Here is a 22,387-nt window from a genome sequence, read left to right as displayed (position 1 = left end):
AAGTACGTAGGATTGACAACAGGTTGGGCAACAGCTCAGATGAGCTGCATTCAATTTGTTCTACAAGATCTCCCTCGATGAAATGATATAAAATCATCTGTTTTCTTTACTGAGGACCGTGTGATGTGATTGTAAGAAAAGTAAATTTCCATTCAAATAAAAACAACCAGTGATTAAAAAATCCCAACCAATAAGTGTCTCCTCCTGTGTGTATGTGTGTGTGCTTTGTGTGTGTTCGGTGTGCTTTGTGTGTGTGTGTGTGTGTGTGTGTGTGTGTGTGTATGTCTGGTGTGTGTAGGAGAGGGATTGGAGAAAGGTTTATATAAATGCCCAATAGAGTTACTTTAGAAAGACCCATTCTCTGGAGACTTTTAGTCAGTGTTTTTCCATTCCTTTTCTTCTCGGCTTATTGTCGTTGTGCTGCTTGAGTCTTGTTAAGCCCCTTGCTCCTCTGTTGCATTTCACCAAACTTTTGGCAGCGCTCATATGCTGGATTCTCAGCATCCCCTGGTTTTCCTGTTGGACCAGGATTTTGTTTACATATTTTTTATACTCTAGTGACAATGAGGGTTTTATATACATATATATATAATATATTCTTCAACAATGCTCAATTACCCCTTGTTGAATATGTGTTGTTGTAGATGTGTTTGAGCCTAAGAGATAAGAATTGAAAGTGGTGTTTAATTTGTTTAAAGTGTTTATGCGAGGGTGGGCTAAACATGGGTGATGAACTGAAATCGTTTGAGTACTCTGTTTTTGAAAGTTTTCCCATATTGGCAAAATCAACCAAAAACACTTGAAAAATGACTCATCATTATTTTAGGTAGTGTGTGTTATCTCACAAGCAGCATAATTGTATCATTACAAGTGGAACAAAGCTTTCCAACTGTCACAACATTTCTTTGTGTTTCTTAGTAACATAAAACCGCTTCCAAAATTGTAAAGTAATTATCAATTTATTCTAAAACCACATACATTTCTCTCCATTTTGTGATTGTGTTTTTATTTTCTTCAAAGAGAAAAATCCTCTAATCCAATAACAAACTCAAATTGTAAATCCTACAAGAATGGAAACATTTTTGGAGTTCATTCCTCGCTATAATTTTACATCCACTGACTCCAGATTCAGTCTGACCCAAGCATCTTTCTTTGGCATAGATCTTGCTGTTGAAGCAGAAACAGCTTCTTTGGGCTGAGTTCCTATAGGGCTGATATACAACGTGCTAACAGACAATTACTCTGCCTTGGCCCTCAGTAGAACTACGAGGGGCCTCTCCCCCCCGACACTGCTCTACTCCTCTCTGCATCATTGTTCGTAAATCGACAAACATAGATGTCAGGGACAAACTCTGGCTAGCAAGCCCTATTTTTGTACTTTCAACCTTAAAAAGGACTAGGATTTGTTGTTCTGGTTGCTAGGTAACGCAAACAATAAGCAATGAATAAAGAAGGCGAGAGGGAGTTGGCAGACTGACCATCAGGGTGCTTTCACCGACCGAACAGGAGGTCACTAAAGCGTGTTCCCACTGCTTTCCATCGGGGCTGTGTGACTGTAAACCGGCCGCAAACCCCCTGGAGAGGTCAGAGGTCAAGAGTAAAGGGAAGTACATGTAAAGGTACTTCCTGGTCTGGTGAACACCAGTGCTGACAGCGCTTTCACACAAAACCACCAAACAAGATCTTTCTATTGGTTTTGGGGATACCGAAGACACAAAAGGGGTTTAACAAGCCTGAAGCGGAACCGATTCGGTTATGATGAACTGCAATGACGCAATTTCACATTTGTATGCTATGAATGTTTTATTTGTATCCTACCTTGAAATAAACTGGGTAATGAGATGGACATTTGTTTGGCTTATAGTACCGCTTATTTGAAGCGCAAAATACTGATTATAATTACTGCTACTCATTCTCTTTCTATTAGATATATAAGACATAAGAATAAGATATAAGAATCTAGATAATGTGGTCTTTAAAACTGTTGGAACCAGAATTTATGTGATCTTTGTAGCTATTATTGCAACCTTATAAATAGCTAAATAGTGAGCGTCAGTATAATTGCAAAACCAATTCCTTTTTTGGCAACACAAGATCCACCATAAAACGCTCCATCAGGCACTCAGAGAGCCGCCACTGAGGAACACTCGGACACAAACACCCGGACCCTAAAACCCCTCAGACGAGCCGCGCGGGAACAAAAACCCACCCACAACTCTGACCCCATCTCCAAAACACAAACACCTCTCAGCGTCGTCTACGGAGGGACGTCACAGAGAAATGGTGTGAATGGAAGAGGTCTTTAGAGGGTGTTTGGAGTAGGCAGACGAACTCCTCCGCCACAGGGGAGAACACTTCTGTTTGTGTTTGACTTTATTCGGCTCATAGTTTCCACGGCCGCTCTCGCTGGATGTTGATAGAGCAGGCGCCCTATCTTTATCATGTTCAAACACTAAACAACTCTCCTTAATCAAGACGGATGGCCAGAGGACAAACACTAAGCTCATGCTTTTCTTGGAACCCCCCGTGACTTAACAGCGTCCATTCCTGGAGCTAGCATCAAGCACCCAGGAAAGAGCTGAGTTAGCGCCCAGTGAGAACGCTCAGTATAACGGTATAACGTTACAATGCAACCATTAATGAATCCGCTTCTGTTTTAAAAACAGACCAATAGAACAAACCTGCTGTCTGGGCTCACATAGAGAGTAAAAGTGGTGATATGCTTACATTCAACAGGATGGAGATATAAATAGCATAGAGTAGATCCCTTGAAGCAATGAACCCTTGAACCTATTTACAATACTGTTGCTAGGTTACAGAGATGTTTTTTTTAGCAGAATACTGATTAAGTGTCTTATAGTCTAAATCTAAATAAAGCCCACCACACACTCACTTTTCAATTGGAGTATTACATGACTTTGTGAAATAGCTAATGGCTAGCTTTGTTTTGTCCTTTTAAATTGCCAACATCCATCTTTTTCCTCCACCTACGTCACTATCCTCCCTGTACCGCATTCTTCTCTCCTAATCCCTTCTTTTCCTTCCCTTCATGGCTCCTTTCCTTCATTCACACTTCCTCTGCTTGCGTCTTTTCACACCTGTTCCTCTTCATTCACTGTGATATTCTGTAAAAGTTTTGGGTCTTTCTTCAACTAAATCTTGGCCCATCCGCTTGACCTACTGCTATCCCTTCACGCACACACGCACACACACACACACACACACACACACACACACACACACACACACACACACACACACACACACACACACACACACAAACACTAGGCATTAGTCTGTTATCTTCGTGTCAACAGTTTCCTTCAAATATTTACAATAGTTATGCTGGACAGCCAATGGTCGGAGATGATTTACCCTTTGTTAAACACATTCTTCTTAAAAGTCAAACTGACTTATTAAGAAACACACACACACACACACACACACCGCCCCCCCCCCCCCCCCCCCACACACACACACACACACACACACACACACACACACACACAGCGGAGAATGTGTCGGAGGACAGGGTGATGTTATTAATGGGCTCAGGTGCACAAAAGGACATATTAGAGGCCAATATCAGATTGTGTTGGAGGTGATAAACCTTTCTTAAAGGGCCAGTAGCTGATATGAAGCAGCTGGATGGTTGAGATGTGTCTCTGCATTTTTATACAAATTATACTTTTTGTTGCGTATTGTATGTTTAATGTTTAAATTAATGTTTAATTGAGATAAAAACGTTCATAATATGCATGCAATGCATGCCAGTCGTTGTGATATAGGCTTACTGTGAGAACGGAACCAGCCTATATTAAGCTCTACTTCAAATGGTCAGCGAAAACAGACACTGAGCCGAACATCTGCAGAGACAGCCTGTAAAAAACAAAGTGTACATTTAAAGGTTCAAGCTCATTTCATGTTACAGCTTCTTTTATTGTATGTATGTTCAGTGTGTGTGCTTCTGCATGTGCAGGTTTTAAACAGTACAGAGGCCAGTGAAAAGCACTTCATAAAAGTAAACTGGCAGATCCAATGCCATACATAAAACAGACAGAAGTAAGAATGTTTCTATGCTTCCTTCTTACCTAGTCTGCTCTGACAGAACACTAAGCCCAAGGATCAGATAACAGTACAGCCTAGTCAGCAATTTAGACAGCCAGCCAGCTAAGTCAGTCAGTCAGTCATTCAGACGCATGGGGGGGTGCTATTGACAAACGTGCTAATCTCCATAGCGCACTAGTGCCAGAGAGGGAGGGAACCATATTGAGCCCAATGTATTAGCTGTGTATACTTTATACTTTATTAGCCGCAGTGGAACGGCCGCGGTAGCACTAGCCATTCAGAGTAAACATACACTGAGATGTATACATACCAGCACCATGTCAACCACTAACCCACCGCTGAACATGTTTCACATCCACACAACAGAAGCCTGCCACTTAGGGAAACTAATCAGCCTATATTCAAGAATCACGCCACTACCCATGCACACACACAAATAAACACGTGTAATATAGAAGCCCATTAGGGCTTGCAAATACTAAAGAAAAGTGCAGTTCATAACTATACAAACAGATGCATCTACTCCCAGGCAGACCAGCACACTGACACAAAACTCAATGATAACGTTTGGAGTGAGTCATAGAAAAGTGCCCTGGATGTTCAGGGGTGGTGGGTGTGTTTGACGTTTAGGTCCTTCTCTCTAGCGTCTCTCCGAAGGTCTATAGCTGAAAGGTTCATCTGTGTTTGTTTTAAAGTTGGGACTCTGCTGGGACTTCTGGTGAAACCCACACACGTACATACGCACACACACAAATAAACATTCAATGTTAGACACACTTGTGTATGTAAACACACACACAAATAAACTCAGATGTGAGGAATGTGAGGAACACACACAAACACACACACACACACACACACACACACACACACACACACACACACACACACACACACACACACACACAAACTAACTGGAACGTTAGTTGTTTGTTCTTCTTTCAGCATATCTCCCTCTCCTGACCCTCTTAATGTAATTCATGTCCTAGTAAGTTCTAGTGTTATTGGTCAGTAATTAAGGAACGTCACCCAGGACCCGATGCTTGAGATAACAGAACTGTGATTCCGGGATGCCGATGACCGAGAAAATGGCTTGTCATTTCCATTAGTGATTTCCGTAAGTGCTTTTACGCAAGGCAGTAAACCCCCAAGTGTTTGTAGCAGAGCCAGCGTTAGACTGCAGTGTATTGGGCCGCTGCCAGAGGTGAAACCCTCAGAGATCCCTGCAAGGAAGAAGAACCACGTAGACTGCTTCTAGAGGAATGAATGCAAATAAATCTTCTGAGAAAAACCTGATATGACAAATCACTGAGGTTGTTAATGTATTGTTTATTATATGAAAAAAATAAATGTATACTATTAAGATGGGATATCTTTACGTTTCATTTTCAACGTGATGTTTTGTGTAATTGTTGTTTTCAAAGATGTGAAAGGATTGCTGAATGTGTAAATCTCTCCCCCTCTGCCTGACCTAATGGGTTGGCCAATGGGCAGAAAGGGGCGGGAACATCAGGTGACATGGGCTTCCTGGGCTAAGGTCTAGTAAAGTTGTCATTTGCTCCCTCATGCTCTCCTGTTGGTTTTGTTTGTAGCTCCAGGCAGAGCTGCTGGTAGTTTGACCTCACCCACAAAAGCATACACACTTTATTCCACACACACACCAACACATTGCCCCACTACTTCTCTCCCACGAACAGTCACTAATGCTATTGTTTGTTTAGCTTTTTTTTGGTGTTTTGCTAATGACCGGCGGGCAGTTTTAAAATGTTTTATGTCTGCAACAAAAAACTTGTGGTGGTACGCTATACCACACAACAATTACTGGCAGGCTAGCTTGAGATGTAAAATAAATATTTGCATGCCTATTACCCATAGAGCATCCTTTCTAGCTGACCTCCCGGACTACAAAAATCAGTGGCAGGTAATAGACAAATGTCCCAGAAGACATCAAATTCAGCATACTTAAATATTATTCCACAGAATCTAACCGCATAGCACAGAACATTAAGCAGCAGTCTACAGCAGCTTCAAAAGCATTGAAAGTTGGATTAAGGAATGACTAGAAAAGGAACGTGCGAGTATTATGTATAAGTGCATTTTTGAATCAGTAACTACAGCATAGCATCCATTACTAAAAGCTGAAACATCTTTCAGGCCATTGTCTATCAAGCCTCTACCAACCAGTTAAATATGGAACGATCAACAGCATCTCATCCATTACTTAAAGCTGCAAATTGCAGCATGCCAACATTGTACCAAGACTAAACCAACCAGTGGAATGGAACCCAACCGTAACCCGCCCGTCATTTGCGAAGTCGGTCTCTGAAGAGTCCTGATGCTCCATTGGGGTGAACAGATGGAGAGCACAACACAGAACCTTTACTTTGGGGATGGCACTCATCAATCCTAGAGATCTGTACACTTGTGGATCCTGAGGCAACAAAGTCCCTGCAGAGTGATGTGGCCACACACACACACACACACACACACAGACACACACACACACTCACACACACACACACACACACACACACACACACACACACACACACACACACACACACACACACACACACACACACACACAGACACACACACACATCGCTCCACAGGGACTTTAATCGGTTCCTCATGGTTGGACGTTGAGAACTGTATCTGGGCACACTTGAAAAGTCTTGAGAAGACTGAATTGTCCAATCACAGGACTGGAGGGAAAACACCTCAATGAGGCCTAGGGTTAGAGGCCTTCGTCAGGGTTCTACCTGCAGATCGTTACTGGAAAGTCTAATGGATAATAACTTGAGTTGCCTTTTACCTGTAGTTGTGGGAGAGACTGGGTTTGCCAATTCACCTCAGGATCCTTAACCTGGGGATGATGTTAAAAAACGACATTTCCATTTCATAGTAATGTCAAAATGAAAATAAAATACATTCATAATATCTTAATTTCTACTACTTTTGAGTGGAAACTCAGAGTTTATGGGTTGAAGGTGTGATCGATGTTCCCCCTCTTGGACATTTCGTGAGATGGTATTTATCCAGTTTAGTTTCTACCCAAAATAATGGGATTTGAGGTTTAGCTCCTGGAACCACAAAACATCTCCTGTTGTGTAACTCGCGGGCCTGGGGGACATGAAGGTTAATGTTGGCATGAACATGGACCAGAAAAACACAAACAATCACGATAATCAACAAGAATTTATTCTCTTCACTGTTCCCACCAACACATACTCTACAGCTTTACTGGGGAACTTTCATTTAAGACATATATGCACACGCACGCACACACGCACGCACACTCGACACACACACACACACACCCATTTCACGTCCTCTGGTTATCAATCCCTCCTCCTGAGAGCTCTTGGCAGCCCGCGGCTGTGCTCCGGAGTGTATCCTGGCTGAGGATGCAGACAAATGGAGCGTCCCTGGGCGCTCCAAGTGGTGAGTCACTGGCTGTCCCACTGATGAGGGCTTTCCCTACTGCACCCTGTTTTCTCTCCGTCCGCCCCTCTGTTTACCCCTCTCTCGCTTGTTTACCCGTCTCTAAGCGCAGCGGCCTGGCTCTGTGTAATGAACCTTATTGCCGTATGAATCATTATCCTCATCAGAGAGGGGTAATGGGTGTCTTATCTGTGAGAGGGATGTTCCCCCGGGAATCAGACACATCATCACCTTATCCATGCTTTACTTCGGTTCGGGTTCGATTCCCGCGCTCCTCCGTCGGTTCCCTGGAATGAGACGACCCTTCTGCGTTCTCTTCCTTCTCAAGGTTGACCTCACGCCCCTCCCCCCTGAGGGCTTCACCTTGCTCCTCAGTGATGGGCGGAGTCTAATCACGGGGCCTGGTTAGTTGTACAACCGAGGGGATGGCCCCCACTTGATAACCCTCCATCTTCAGGCCGGCCTCGAGAATGTTGACGGCACAACAACATGACAGCCTGTCAAAAAAAAAGCCATTTGTGACAACTGGAGGACCTGTCCTTGCTTCATCCACTTGCCCTTTCCCTGAAGGTTGTGGAGAGAGGGGACCCCCGCCAGGGAGTTCAGCATCAGGTGGATAACCCTCCATGTCAAGGCAGCACACCCACCTCCCCGTCCTACCCATCCCCGCTGGGGGGGGGGGGGGGGGGGGGGGGGGACCTTCAGGAAGAGGGCAAATGGATGAAGCAAGGACAAGTTCTCCAGTTGTCACGAATGGCGTCTGTTTTGTTTTTTTCTTGACAGCGATCTCAGACGGGCTGTCACGTTGCTGTGCTGTCAACACTCCCGAGGCCTGCCTCACGCGCCTTGGCACTCTGAACACCAGATACGGAGGGAGATGGGGAGGGAGATAGCGGGCTCTGATTACAGCGTTCCACCGTTGTTTCCAGACCGCTGTGTTGTCGGGAGGGATTCTTCGGGGTTCCATCTGATAGATGCTGTGAACAAACGGAGGCCCACATGCATTTGGGAGTGTGACTGTGTGTGTGTGAGTGTGTGTGAGTGAGTTTGAACAAGGATCTACCTGAAGGAGGAAGGAGCTCCTAAGAAGAAACGCCTTATGTTGTTGCGTGCTACAGACAGAACCCATTAGACTCTCATTGACCAACAAGACATGCGTGGCTATATCACACGCCAACATACCTTCAACCTCATTCTCTACTCTCCTTCTCTCTTTCTCTCTGTCCCTCCCTTTGTCTATCTCTCTCTCTCCGTCTTTCTCTCTTTCTCTGTCCCTGTCTCTCCTTCCCTCTTTTTTTCTCCCTCTCTGTCTCTCTCCGTTTCCCCCTTTGTCTCGCTCTCTCTCTATCTCCCTCTCTCTCTCTCTCTCTCTCTCTCTCTCTCTCTCTCTCTCTCTCCCCATTCCTCCATCTCATGGAACACACCTTTGTATATATCTTTCACACACATAAATAAACACACACACACGCACACACAAACAGCTACTCTGCCTCAACTTGTGCAACACATTAAGAAGATGATCCTGGTGTTGTAATGTCGGTCTCATTGGTTTCTATTCCCGCTCCCCTTGGTCCTTACCGGAATCAACATCATCCTGATCGTCATCCTCACCGTCATTAACATCATCATCATCATCCTCATCATCATCTGTAGACATCAGTTTGTTGCACATCCTGCCATTTACAAAAAGCACTTAGAATAGTTTCGCGTCTGTTCCGAGTTATTTTTCTCAATACGGGGAATGGGTTAACCTAATTCGTAAGTGCTTGGCACCTAATCTCTATGAATATCTGTACAGTGATATATTTTTGTTTGTCTTTCTTCTTACAAATGTACTTCAGTCAGTTTGGATAAAAGCGTCTGCTAAATGCCCTAATTGTAAAGCATCCTCATCAACATCCTCCTCATCTTTAATCTTTATTTGATCTCTAGACCTTCTCTGGTCCTCTTGAGGTAGGGACCCCTCCTGTCCTCTTCAGGTAGGGACCCCTCCTGTACTCTTCAGACCCCTCCTGGTCCTCTTCAGACCCCTCCTGTCCTCTTCAGGTAGGGACCCCTCCTGTCCTCTTCAGACCCCTCCTGTCCTCTTCAGGTAGGGACCCCTCCTGTCCTCTTCAGACCCCTCCTGACCTCTTCAGGTAGGGACCCCTCCTGGTCCTCTTCAGACCCCTCCTGGTCCTCTTCAGACCCCTCCTGTCCTCTTCAGACCCCTCCTGACCTCTTCAGGTAGGGACCCCTCCTGGTCCTCTTCAGACCCCTCCTGTCCTCTTCAGACCCCTCCTGGTCCTCTTCAGGTAGGGACCCCTCCTGGTCCTCTTCAGGTAGGGACCCCTCCTGGTCCTCTTCAGACCCCTCCTGTCCTCTTCAGACCCCTCCTGTCCTCTTCAGACCCCTCCTGGTCCTCTTCAGGTAGGGACCCCTCCTGTCCTCTTCAGACCCCTCCTGTCCTCTTCAGGTAGGGACCCCTCCTGGTCCTCTTCAGACCCCTCCTGTCCTCTTCAGACCCCTCCTGTCCTCTTTAGACCCCTCCTGATCCTCCCCAGGTAGGGACCCCTCCTGGTCCACATCAGTTAAGGGCCCCTACTGGGATCAAACAGCAGATACCAGAGCCTCCTCTGCTCAATGGACCCCCACACAGCTGGAAGGTGTTCAAACACAGCCAGCAGGTGAGGCATGCTGGCTACTGTATGAGGTATGCTGGGTGTCACACACACACTGACACACAAACACACACAGGTGCAAGAGATCCACCTGGGTACACACGCACAAGCCAGCATAGAAATCGCGCTCCCCCACACACATACACGCACACACACGCACGCACGCACGCACGCACACACACACAAACACACACACACACACTTACGAGGGTGTCACAAATACCTTTGTGACATGTAGTACTGCTAACACAACAGGCTCAGGTGTTTTAGCCCTTTGTAGTTGTTTCAAATACAGAGAGAGGAAGATAAAGGGGAGAGAGAGAGAGAGAGAGAGAGAGAGAGAGAGAGCGAGAGAGAGAGAGAGAGAGAGGGAGAGGTACTCAGAGTAAAGGTTTGGTGTTTATCCTTCTTCTACTGAGGCTGTGAAACCCCATCGCTCTTCTTCTCTCAGTGTCAGTGGGCTCCTTTTGTGTGTGTGTCGCCTATGAGGCCCCCAGGGACACTGAAGAGTGAAGTGATTCACCTGATACCTGACTCTCCCATTGAACTCTCTCTCTCTTCCTCACACACACACACACACACACATACACACACACACACAGGTTGCATACAACTGTTGGTCTATACTAACCACCTTTGTTTCTGTGCTCTACTCACCGGGTCGGCACCGCTGACTCAGAGGAAAAGCAGCACCTGTCTGGTGACAGACAGAGAGAGATGGAGAGAGAGAGAGAGAGAGCGAGAAAGAGGGACAGAGAGAAAGGGAGAGACGGAGAGAGAGAGAGAGAGGGAGAAAGGGAGAGAGACAGATAGTCAAAGGGAGAGACGGTGAGAGATAGAGAGAGAGAGAAAAAAAAGGGAGGGATGGAGAGAGAGGTAGGGGGCCCTACCTGAAGAGGACCAGAGGAGGTCTAGAGATAAAATAAAGAATAAAGATGAGGAGGATGGTGATGAGGATGATTTACATGGTAGCTATGTGTTAGATATAGCCACACATGCCTCGGTGGTCAATGACAAATAAAGAATCCTCAATTTAACATCTAACAACTAGGTGCTCATGCTAGTTCTTAGTCACCAGGAGAAAAATAAAAAGCAGCTTTCTATATTTACCGTAAAAACAAACACAAACACACACACACACACACACTCTCTCACAGAGTTAAGAGGTTTGCAGAAGACACACATGTCATCACATCCATCCACGTCTCTCCTGAGGACCTCAGACCACAGCTGCTTCATGGCCTCTGGGGGGGGGGGGGGGAGTTCTAGAATGCTCTCTCTCCCCATCTCTCTCTCTCTCTCTCTCACTCTCTCCCCATCTCTCTCTCTCTCCCCATCTCTCTCTCTCTCTCTCTGATAAGAGGGATGTCTATGTCATGAGGAGAAGGACATAACTGGTAGTTGGGGATTTGATGCTGTGTGTGACTATGTGAGTGTGTCTGTGTAGGTGTGTGCATGTGTCTATGTGTGTGGTTGCATGCACGCATATGTGTGTGTGTGTGTGTCTGTGTGTCCGTGCCTGCATGCATCGAATGTCAATGTGTGTGTCTGTTTCTCTGTGCACGTGTGTGTGTGTCTCTCAGGCTGATGACAGCGGTTAAGACATCTTCCAGCTGGTTCAGCCGCATCTGATGTGTCACTGATTTAAATTACAGCCAGGACACCGTACCCCCCCTTACTCAACAATGACGTAGAGACAGATTTGTTATACGCAATGCTACAAAGAATGTTCAAACATGGTACAAAAAACAAGGAAACACAAGCAACCTTACAAAAAAAACATACAAAGAATCAAACAATGTAACGAATACAGAAAACATTTTACAATCGTTACAAATATCATATAAACAACATAAAAAATGACAAAACAAACCATGGCAAACTTATTCTAAACTGGTTACCATTATGTAATTTAGGATATTATTTTGTCTATCATATTTCAAAACCCACCATTATTCCTCATACACATTCATATTTTGTTGAAATCCATGTTTGATATTCGAAATATCGAGCATCCGAGTCGCGTTCAAGATCGGCCACGATAACGTTAAGTGTTGTTAACCAAGCCTTCTGCTCAAGCTCTTCTTCTTTAATGAGGGTGTCACGCAAGGTCAGCCAGGCAGCCCCCGTGGTACTCAGAGCATTACCAACCACCGCAAACATTCATATCCAAAAAATATTTCAAGGCAACATAAAAAAATAGTTCCCCATAATAATCCAAAAAGCATTTGTTAAAACCTTGGCAGCGAGTCTGAGTAGAGGGAATGGCTCTGAGATTAAGCCCTCATGTGCACTGCTGAACACAAGGTGTGTTTAGGGAACCCTGGTCATGTGGTGATTCTTCACAGAATACCCGGGATGTGCAACAGGAAGCAAAATAGCCTTTAATCACCGGGTTGTTATATTGAAATTTTAATCTCAGTTTCATCGTCGTATCGCATCTGCCATCAAACCACTTAACCCAGAGCCCGTGGGCCACGAATATCGCTGTATAACGATGGGACACATCATCTGGGGGGGTCATTAAGTAACTTAGCCAAATCCCAGTTCGACCACCTAAGGACGAAAGCCCCCCCCCAACCCCAGACACGCTACGCACCACTACGTTGATGTGTGTCGTGCTGTGTGTGTGTGAGACTTTGTTTGTGCACATATACATATGTCAACATGACTGTGTCTGTGTATGTGTGTGTGTGTGTGTGTATGTGTGTGTGTGTGTGTGTGTTTGTCTTCATGACTATATGTGGATATACAGTATGTGTGTTAAGTATCGAGAGAGAGAGAGAGAGAGAGAGAGAGAGATAGAGCACTATAGAAAGACAGAGAGCGCTATAAAAAGAGAGAGCACTATAGCGAGAGAGAGACTATCGGTAATGTTAAAAACAAAAATTTAATAAAAAGTGAGTTAGGAGAAGAACGAGAAGATGACCAAACATAAGTGCGAAACCAAGAAAATAGAGTGAGTGAGTTAGTGAGTGAGTCATATTCTATAAAGAGATGCACCATAAATGACCCACTCTCTGCTTTTACTGGCATCCAATCACATCCAGTCACCGTGAGTCACAGGGCTACAGAGAGATCATGGCAGGGCCCACTCATTGGTGGAGGGGGGCCACTGTCAAAGGACCCAGCCACTGGATACCCACACACACCTCTATACTAGTGTGTGTGTGTGTGTGTGTGTGTGTGTGTGTGTGTGTGTGTGTGTGTCTGTGTGGGGGGGGGGGGGGGTTATTGGGGTTGCACAACTTCCTCTAGCCACAATAAAACCATCCTTCTCGGATACCTTGTGTCACACACACACCCACACCCACACCCACGCAAACACACACACACACACACACACACACACAAACACAAGCACACACAGGGTAGAGGATGAAAGAGACGAAAAGCCCCATGAGTCACAGGGTTACTAATATAATATAACTATAATAATATAACATGGTAAAGTGGTCATGGTGTCCAGGTGAAAGGCTGAGAGGTCATGTTGGAGGTCTGAGATGGAGGGAGGCACAGCGTTAGGAAGCAAAGAACAGAAAAGAACAATGAGAGGGAACCATCATTTCAGTATCCACTTTAACGAGACAGTGTTTAAAAGGTTAAAGACAACGTTAACATTAAAAGGACAGGTCCATTCTCAAGCAGGTTTGAAGCACCTGGGCCGTTACTGAGAAAACCACAGACCTTCCAGAGCAGTGAGACCACAACATGGAGTGATGTTCCAGGTTTGTCAGACCCGAAGGGCTCCATCTGAGTGGGATTTTGGAGGGTAACACAATAATGTTAAGTCTTCAATTGAATTCTATTTTGAGGCCCGCAGAGGAAATCCATTAACTGGAAATTATGATTTAGATGAATTTGCCTATTACAAATTTAAGTCAAAGCTGATCTATTTCAGACAATACTTCTATTCTTACTCATATTTTCTTATGTTCTTTGTGAGAGGCCCAACTTCAGACAAATTACGATAAAAACCTCACAGCATGAATCCCCTGTGTTCCCTAACCGTTCAGAGTAAACCTAATTTGTCTCTCATTTTGGTTTCTGTTCTCCTACTGCATTACAACTCCTGCCCGGCCGCAACACAATAACAAGCCAGTGCTAAATGGCCTTTTTCTGCTCTTGAAGGGTTGACTTTGTCTTTGAAGATTTTTTCAATAAACATTTTTCTCCCCCGGCACTTTGTAATGCCTTAATCACACACACACACACACACACACACACGCACACGCACACGCACACGCACACACACACACACACACCAGAGCCTGCTATACTTCAGAGAAACCCCCAGGTCCTCTCTGCTCCTCTGTGGTACATTAACCAGTCCTTCACCTCCTCCCTCCCACCCCCGGCACCCACCTTCTCCTCTCATCCTCCAATCCCTCCCTCTCCACATTATACATCCAGCGGTCGGGCAGCAGCTGGACAATAAAGTGGGCTAAAAGGGCCCTTTCCCAGGCTGTTTACATTGAGCGGTAAACGGAGCAGCAGAGTAGCAGGTTAGCCGACATTCATCTCCAGCCGCCGCCGCCGCCGTACAGGACGACAACAGGTGTGTGTGTGTGTGTGTGTACACACGTGTACGTGCGCGTGTTTGTGCACGCGTGCCTCTGTGCGCGCGTGTGTGTGTGTGTGTGTGTGTGTGTGTGTGTGTGTGTGTGTGTGTGTGTGTGTGTGTGTGTGTGTGTGTGTGTGACACAAGGTATCCGAGTGGCCCTGGAAGCTTTTAAGGGCCCTCTATTACACCGCTTCTCCAAACAAGCCGCTGGGGCGGTCAGGCGGCACAGCGTGGGAAATGAAGGCAGGTGGGTGGGGCCAGGGTCCTGGGTGACCTGACCGGCGACCTCCCCTTCCTCTCCCCTCCCTCCCCCATTAGGAAGGGTTGGGCCACTTTTAACTCCAACTCTCCACTCTGCCGCTCATCACTCCCCTTCAGCTGATAACACCGCTAATGCACATCCTCAGCCTTCTGCCGTTTGGGGCCACCCCACTGGAACACCCTAGAGAGGTCAGAGGTGAACAGGGGCTCCCAGGCTGTCCACGCACTGCCCCGTTGGTGTGTTGTTGCATCAGGTTAACTGTGTCGTCTGTAAGATGGTACGTACTGATGCTTTCTAGGAACACACAGTGAACATGGAGACAAGGATGTCATAGGTGCGTTTACACGACACAATGTGAAGCTAGCAATGATGGTTCAGCAGTTTTCACTTGAGAAAACTCAGTGTGACTCAGTGATTGTAATCATGTTCACTTTGCATACACACAACATAACGTAAAGCAAACAACTGTATAACAAACCAAACTGCTGTTTTGTTCATTTAAATTGCCTTTTTTATCTTTACCAACCACTCAAAACTATCTATACGTCCCACTGATCCCTTTTTAAACTAAATCTGAATATGTTTTCAGAAATGTGAACAACTTTTGAGAGGTTAGGAAACTTTGTCTATGAACGCATTTAATGCAGACCTTTGTCACTTTGCACACACACACACACACACACACACGAGACATAGCGTGTCTTCTCTTCCCATTCTAAAACCCTAGGCAGCTAAATGGTTGGTAAATAACAACCTTCCCGGTCCAAATCGCATGCAAGGCGAGCAAAACAACCGCTGGCTCTTTTCAGGCTGTCTTAAGGACAGAGGGCCTGAGCTCGGGCTTAGGAGCGCAGCATGCTGGCTGTCCCTCTGTACTCTGCCGGGTAAATACTGGCGCTGGTGTCACAAAAGACCAGCTGGGGCTACAGCTCGTCACCTCCGAGCATATCGGAACACTCATCTTCTATAGAAAACTCTCAGACACGAACGGCAATCCTCACGAAGAGACGCAACCCCGCTCAACTGATTTCATCAGGAAAAAACCCAATCAGTCAGAGAGGAACTCTCGCTTCAATAAAGAAATGAACCACACACCACTCTGGTAGAATGCCAGCCAACTATTTTGTGCTCTCCTCTTATCTCTGCATCTCACTTTAAAGTGTGACAGTTCCCCTCTTCAGATCTCCCGCGGCAGGAGAAGATAAGACCGTCTGAGTGCTGGTTGGAGGATGAAACTGCCCTCATGCCAAACACATGCCATGCCCCCCTCCTTCCACGACATGCATCTCTACTCTATCTAGAGACACACACCCATCTCCGTGGTGCCAAGTTCATCCATTCCCCCCCCCCCCCACACTCAGTCACTGATGAATAGCAATCAAGTGCTGCTTGTATGTTGACTTTTATCTTCTGACAATAATGCACCAGTTGTGTCATTCCACCTGCACTTGTGTTACAACCCTCATGGAGGACTCATGCAATCCACACAAACATGATTACCAAGGAAATGTCAGTGAATCTCAGTTTCCGATGTTTCCTTGGTAATCAAGTTTGACAGCCTTAGACAAAACAAACCTCTACGACTAATTCAAAACAACAAAGACAAATCATATGCACTTGAGGGTTTTATTAGGGATGACAGAGGTCCACGATGAATTAAAAACTACATTCACAGTACATTTAATTCACCTAATTGACATGGAGCATCTACTGGTCACACAAATCCATAGTATCAAATATCAATGCAGCAACATCCAAGTAGGGCTTCTCTAGAAAAATACAATCCGTCGGGGGACAACGCTTCCTATTCTACGCGTTATTTTGATTAACTTTCAACAGCCTAAGCCAATAGTACATGTGCAAATTTGGCGATTTGATTGAATTAGATGAGTGTGCATAATCCTCGATTAGGTCACTTGTTAAGGAGTACATCAGCTGTATTGCTCCAAGCTTTACAAATTAACTAAAAAGCCAGAATCAAACTGAGGTTATAAAAGGTGTGGGTCTTGGTCAACGTGTGGTTAAACACAAGTCATTGGTTGGATGTAATCCTTGGTCAATGTCAGTCAGCGACTGATTGGTCAGATGTGAGTGATGGTCGTTTTCTAAATAATTAGTAGTAGGGTCCATATATTACGATGTTACATAGTTTCTGGTCTGAGAACAACAGCATACAGTACAGCAGTACTTGTACTAAAATGTAACAAACAGTATAACTAATATTGTACGGCATAGTTTCAAAAAGCCTATTGTCATCAATAAAGAGGAACATATGGCACTGGGGAATGTTGATGCTGAATAGATAATACATTATATAAAGATTTGATTGATTCATAAAGAATACTATTAACAAACTAAAACCTTACTTGTATTGCTGCTCAACTCCCACTCGCATGTTAAGTAACGATCTCCGACTACAGTCTTCATCGTTCCAAAACGGTTAAGTTAACAGATAAGTCATGCTTGAAATGTGCTTCTCCTTCATAGCCCTGAAGTATAAGGAAGTTTGTCTACTGGAGAGCAATAGGGAATTGCGAGGGGGAACGTAGCTTGAAACACACCACTGGACGCCACAGAACGTGTGGCAGGCACGAAGGATCAGCAAGGGTTCAACACAGTAGGAGTTACTGGCGTAAAGTGACAAGAAGAAGACTGAAAGTGGGTCCCTACACTTAATCAGACAGTTAATTAGAGATCGGCTTCAAACCAATCTTGGGATGGATTTTAAATAATTTTTGGATAAATGATTTGCAGTTCAACAGGCAAGGCACAAAGGGACCCATTCTAAGGAAAGGAAAGGAAAACAGCCAATAGTACGACTGGAAAGTGTGCTTTGACAATCTACATATAGGATAAATTAGGCCAGAATACAAAACTAGCATACAAAACTATTCACAAAAGATCACCTTTACAAAAGTGTTAATGGATGTGGAGTAGTTTTAAGCAAAGTTTTTGTTATAGTTTAAAGTGGCTCAACAATTAATGCTATCATCGTAACACAAAGAAAATCAAAGTAAGGGGGGGCTGGGGAGACGTTTTTACGGTTGAAAACATCAACGCTACAATCTTAATTTTTCGCCTCTAACAGTTTTAAAAAACTGAATTCCTTTCTAAGAGCAGACAGAGGCTCCACATTGAAGCTCCTTTATTTAGACCTCTAGCAAACAAAAACTAAAACCTGTCAAACAAGCACTAGGCAGAAGGAGTCGCTTTGTGAGGAAAACAAAACAAAAACCGTATCTACGCTTCCACAAGAGCAAGAATACCACCACCCGCACATCCACCCATGTCTACACGACGGAGGCTGGGGTTTTATCGCCGTGTTGCTATGTGTTCTAGACGCTTTGTTTCCAACAGCAAAAATACTACAGAATTTATTTGGGAAAAGAAAAAGAAACTAGCTACACCAGGTCATCCTCCACCTTCTTCCTCCTGCTCCTCCTACAACACCTGCTCCGCTCTGATTGGAGGACAGTGAGTGATTTGGGGATGGGCGGGGGGTCTTCCTATTGGTCGTGGCTCTCCCGAACCTTGGCCGCGAGTGCGTCGCAGGTCTTCTTGGCGTCGCCTAGCAACATGGCGGTGTTGGGCTTGTAGAAGATGGGGTTGTCGACGGCGGCGTAACCGACACCCAAAGAACGCTTCATCACCACCACCTGAAACACACAGATACAAAGATTGACAACGCACCTTTTTTATGTTTTAAAAGGGTGTTAACGGTGCTCTAGGTCGAAGTAAAGAGCTGAAATATATCATTTATCACCAACGGCCTAGCCACGCGTCAGTTCGTACTGTGTGAACAGAGCAGTGAGAATAGCTGTTGAACACGCCTGCCTCTATACAAGACGACTCAGGCCGCTGCCGGCTCATCTCACATCTTCCAGGGCATCGCTACCACGATTTGTTCAGGGACTGCATCTTGCCCATCAGGGGAGGGGGAATCTCTCTCTCCCTCTCCCTCTCTCTCTCTCTCTCTCTCTCTCTCTCTCTCTCTCTCTCTCTCAGCAGCTTTAAGGCTTTCCATTGATCATCCAACAGTTGTGTTTAAAGCAGAGCCAGAGTAATTGTGTTACTCAGTGTGTGTGCGTCGTTTCCTCAGTGTGCGCAAGACGATGGGACGTGGGGACAGATGAATCAAGCGCCCCCGGAGCGGTGTGGAGGCGGATCAAAGAGGGGCTCAAGGAAACGGGTCAGCCCGTGGAGGTGACCTCATCCCTGGTGGAACCACGTTAAGATAACAGGATTCAGGCCCCCTCCTCCTCCTCCTCCTCCTCCTCCTCGTCTCACTCCTCTTCCTCATCTTTAATTCATGGGCCCACTAGGTTCCATTTAGGACCAGAGTGCAACCAAAGATAAATCAGTTAAGAGTCGGGCATTGGCTGGTCCCGTTTAGCTCATGCCATAAGTTACCCAGAGTGCACAGGGCCTTCGTAGCAAATGTACGGAAAGACGAGGACCTCGGTCACCGATGGCTTAATACATCTAAAAGTATTGGCATTGTAATGTAACCTAAAGGGTTGGGGTGCACATGGGACTACAGCTTAAAATTTACGCACCAGCATGCTGAGTGGAGGTCCTCACCCACCCACGACAACAACCCTCTCTGAAATGGACATTTCTAGTAGGCCCATTTTAGCCCCTTTCATACATGCATTCTTTCCATGCACTGTTCAGGACATGTGAATGGGAGCAAGGGTCAACATTCTGGGCAATCAGCACTGCCAATATGCCTGCTCAAGACCTAGTAACATTTCCAGATCAAAAGTGACTATGAAGTGTATAACTATAAAGTGTACCAATTAAACTACAAAGTTTAAAACAAACTAGAACATAAAGTGTAAAACTAACTTCAACAGTACAGTGTATCATTTTGACTATTAATTGTTTAACGATAAAGTATAGAACTGTAACTATAGTGTATAAAAAGAATGCTTAGTGCACGGCCAGTGAGGCGCTCCTAAACGTGCCCATTCCACAACGCTGATGGGAGAAGCACCTGGGAGCCTGTTGGGTTAACCTTCTCCGTCTTTGTGTGTTGGTTCAGGTGTGTAGATTAAAAGCCGGGGTCTCACCTGCTTGGACTGCGATGATGGAGTTGGGGTCTTCCTGGGAGGCGGAGTTCACCGTATCGTTGGCCCCGATCACCATGACCAGGTCAGTCTCTGCGCACACACAGACACACACACACTTAATGGTCTTCCTTCCCTACAGGGTTAAGTCTAGCGTTATCACACGGCCAAATCGCCCGTTTAGTATTTACATGGAGGAAGAAATTAACCCCTAATCAGTAAACTAAGATAATAACTACCTTAAGTATAACTGATAATAGATACGTCTGGCTAAGTAACTTCTAGCAGCCAGAAGCAGAACCATATATTACATTTCCCAAGCTTATAACTCAATTTCCCTATCCCTGAAAACGTCCCAGCAGATGACTCATGTTTGCATCATTTCTTTCTAGACTCAGACCTGTGCACCCAACACAGACTCAGACCCCAATACCCAGTCGCTCGTGATCTGGACCCCCAGTTCACCATTCCGTCAAGGCCTAGGACCTCTGATCCAAGGGGTCAGCCATGGCTCTGGACCCCCGGATTCCAGGGGGTCAGTCATGGACCCCCAGGGCGACCGAAAGGGGTATTACCTTTGAAGTCATCGTTGATCTCCTCCATCTCCAGGACGATGTCGTAGGGCACGCCGGCCTCCGCCAGCAGCACGTTGAGCTGCCCTGGCATACGTCCAGCCACCGGGTGGACCCCGAACCTGAGAGAGCGAGAGAGTTAGAGAGCGAGAGAGACACTTAAATACAGAGCAAGACCACCGCTCACACAAAGAACCACAATGCTCTACCGACTGATTTATCCGGTACAAAGTGGACTTGCATTTACATTACATTTAGGTCATTTAGCTTTATCCAAAGCGACCTACAACGGCGGACGATGGAGTTAACAATGCAAGGCAGCAAACAAGACAGCTCTTCGAGAGCGGTTTGGGGTAGGCGTCCGGCTCAGGGACACCTGGACGCTCGCAGGAGCCGGGGGATCAAACTATCTCCTGAGCCGCCAGGCCGACCCTGCCCCATACACGTTACACAATCGCATAACAACGGTGACACTGAGGATTGGGGATGTGAGATCAATGTGGTGGATTCATTTGAATAACATCTCTAACATAGGACGCCATCACTGAAGGAGAAACAGGGCCGCACCAAATAAGGCATCTAGTTGTGGGCTCCTGGCTGGTCAGAGACTACCTGGCATGAAACGGCTCCTCGCAAGAGAGGAAATGACTCCAGGATGAGGAGGAGGGACAGTGGTGGAGAGAAGGAGAAATAAGAATTGGGGAGGGGGGGGGGGGGGGGGAGATGTTTTGAAAGATTCAACGTGGAAGAGAAGGAGTAGGTGGTGTTGGCTGAGGGGAAGAGGAGGTTGTGCGTGTTAGGGAGGTTGAAACCACAGCAAAGGCATCCTCTGACCGGGTCTCTAGTATTGGTTTAATTCCCCTAACAGTCCTGGTTTAACCCCCCTATCACTCCTGGTTTAAACCCCCTATGACTCCTGGTTTAACGCCCCTAATAGTCCTGGTTTAACGCCCCTAATAGTCCTGGTTTAACGCCCCTAATAGTCCTGGTTTAACCCCCCTAATAGTCCTGGTTTAACCCCCCTAATAGTCCTGGTTTAACCCCCCAACAGTCCTGGTTTAAACACCCCAACAGTCCTGGTTCAACCCCCCTAACAATCCTGGTCTAACCCCCCTAATAGTCCTGGTTTAACGCCCCTAATAGTCCTGGTTTAACCCCCCTAATAGACCTGGTTTAACCCCCAACAGTCCTGGTTTAACCCCCCCAACAGTCCTGGTTTAAACACCCCAACAGTCCTGGTTTAACCCCCCTAATAGTCCTGGTCTAACCCCCCTAATAGCCCTGGTTTAACCCCCCCAACAGTCCTGGTTCAACCCCCCCAACAGTCCTGGTTTAACCCCCCCAACAGTCCTGGTTCAACCCCCCCAACAGTCCTGGTTTAACCCCCCCCAACAGTCCTGGTTCAACCCCCCCAACAGTCCTGGTTTAACCCCCCCAACAGTCCTGGTTAGGGTTAGCCCTAACTACATCTTAGACACTCACAAAGACACAGACAGACACATAACTACACATCTGACGTTTGTTCTTTTCTCCACAGACCGCACGTGTGTCTACTAAAGTGTGAAAAAAGCTGTGCACACGCGTCCAATCAGAGGCCTGCCAGGTGTCACATGACTGCACTGATGACCAGGCAGCCGGCCACCATTGTGAGAGAGATCAAGTCCTCTTTTATTAGGATGCTTTCAAGCTGTTCTGGCACCCATTAGCGACAGTGGCCTGTGGATAACAACAAACAAACCCCCAAAAAA

General features: G+C 46.0%; 1 protein-coding gene across 1 annotated transcript in view; it reads right to left on the bottom strand.

Annotated features, from left to right (window-relative positions):
* Nucleotides 1–16,617: 16,617 nt before the first annotated feature.
* Nucleotides 16,618–22,387, bottom strand: part of nnt (nicotinamide nucleotide transhydrogenase) — a 31,004-nt gene continuing 25,234 nt past the window's right edge. The window contains 4 exon segments of the mRNA XM_079734694.1: nt 16,618–18,654; nt 20,071–20,080; nt 20,082–20,160; nt 20,643–20,761. Of these exon segments, the coding sequence (XP_079590820.1) occupies nt 18,505–18,654; nt 20,071–20,080; nt 20,082–20,160; nt 20,643–20,761 (358 nt within the window). The 3' untranslated portion in view covers nt 16,618–18,504.

This window comes from Pollachius pollachius (assembly GCF_949987615.1).
Source record: "Pollachius pollachius genome assembly, chromosome: 4".
Classification (NCBI taxonomy): domain Eukaryota; kingdom Metazoa; phylum Chordata; class Actinopteri; order Gadiformes; family Gadidae; genus Pollachius; species Pollachius pollachius.
This window is presented reverse-complemented; position numbering and strand designations above follow the sequence as displayed.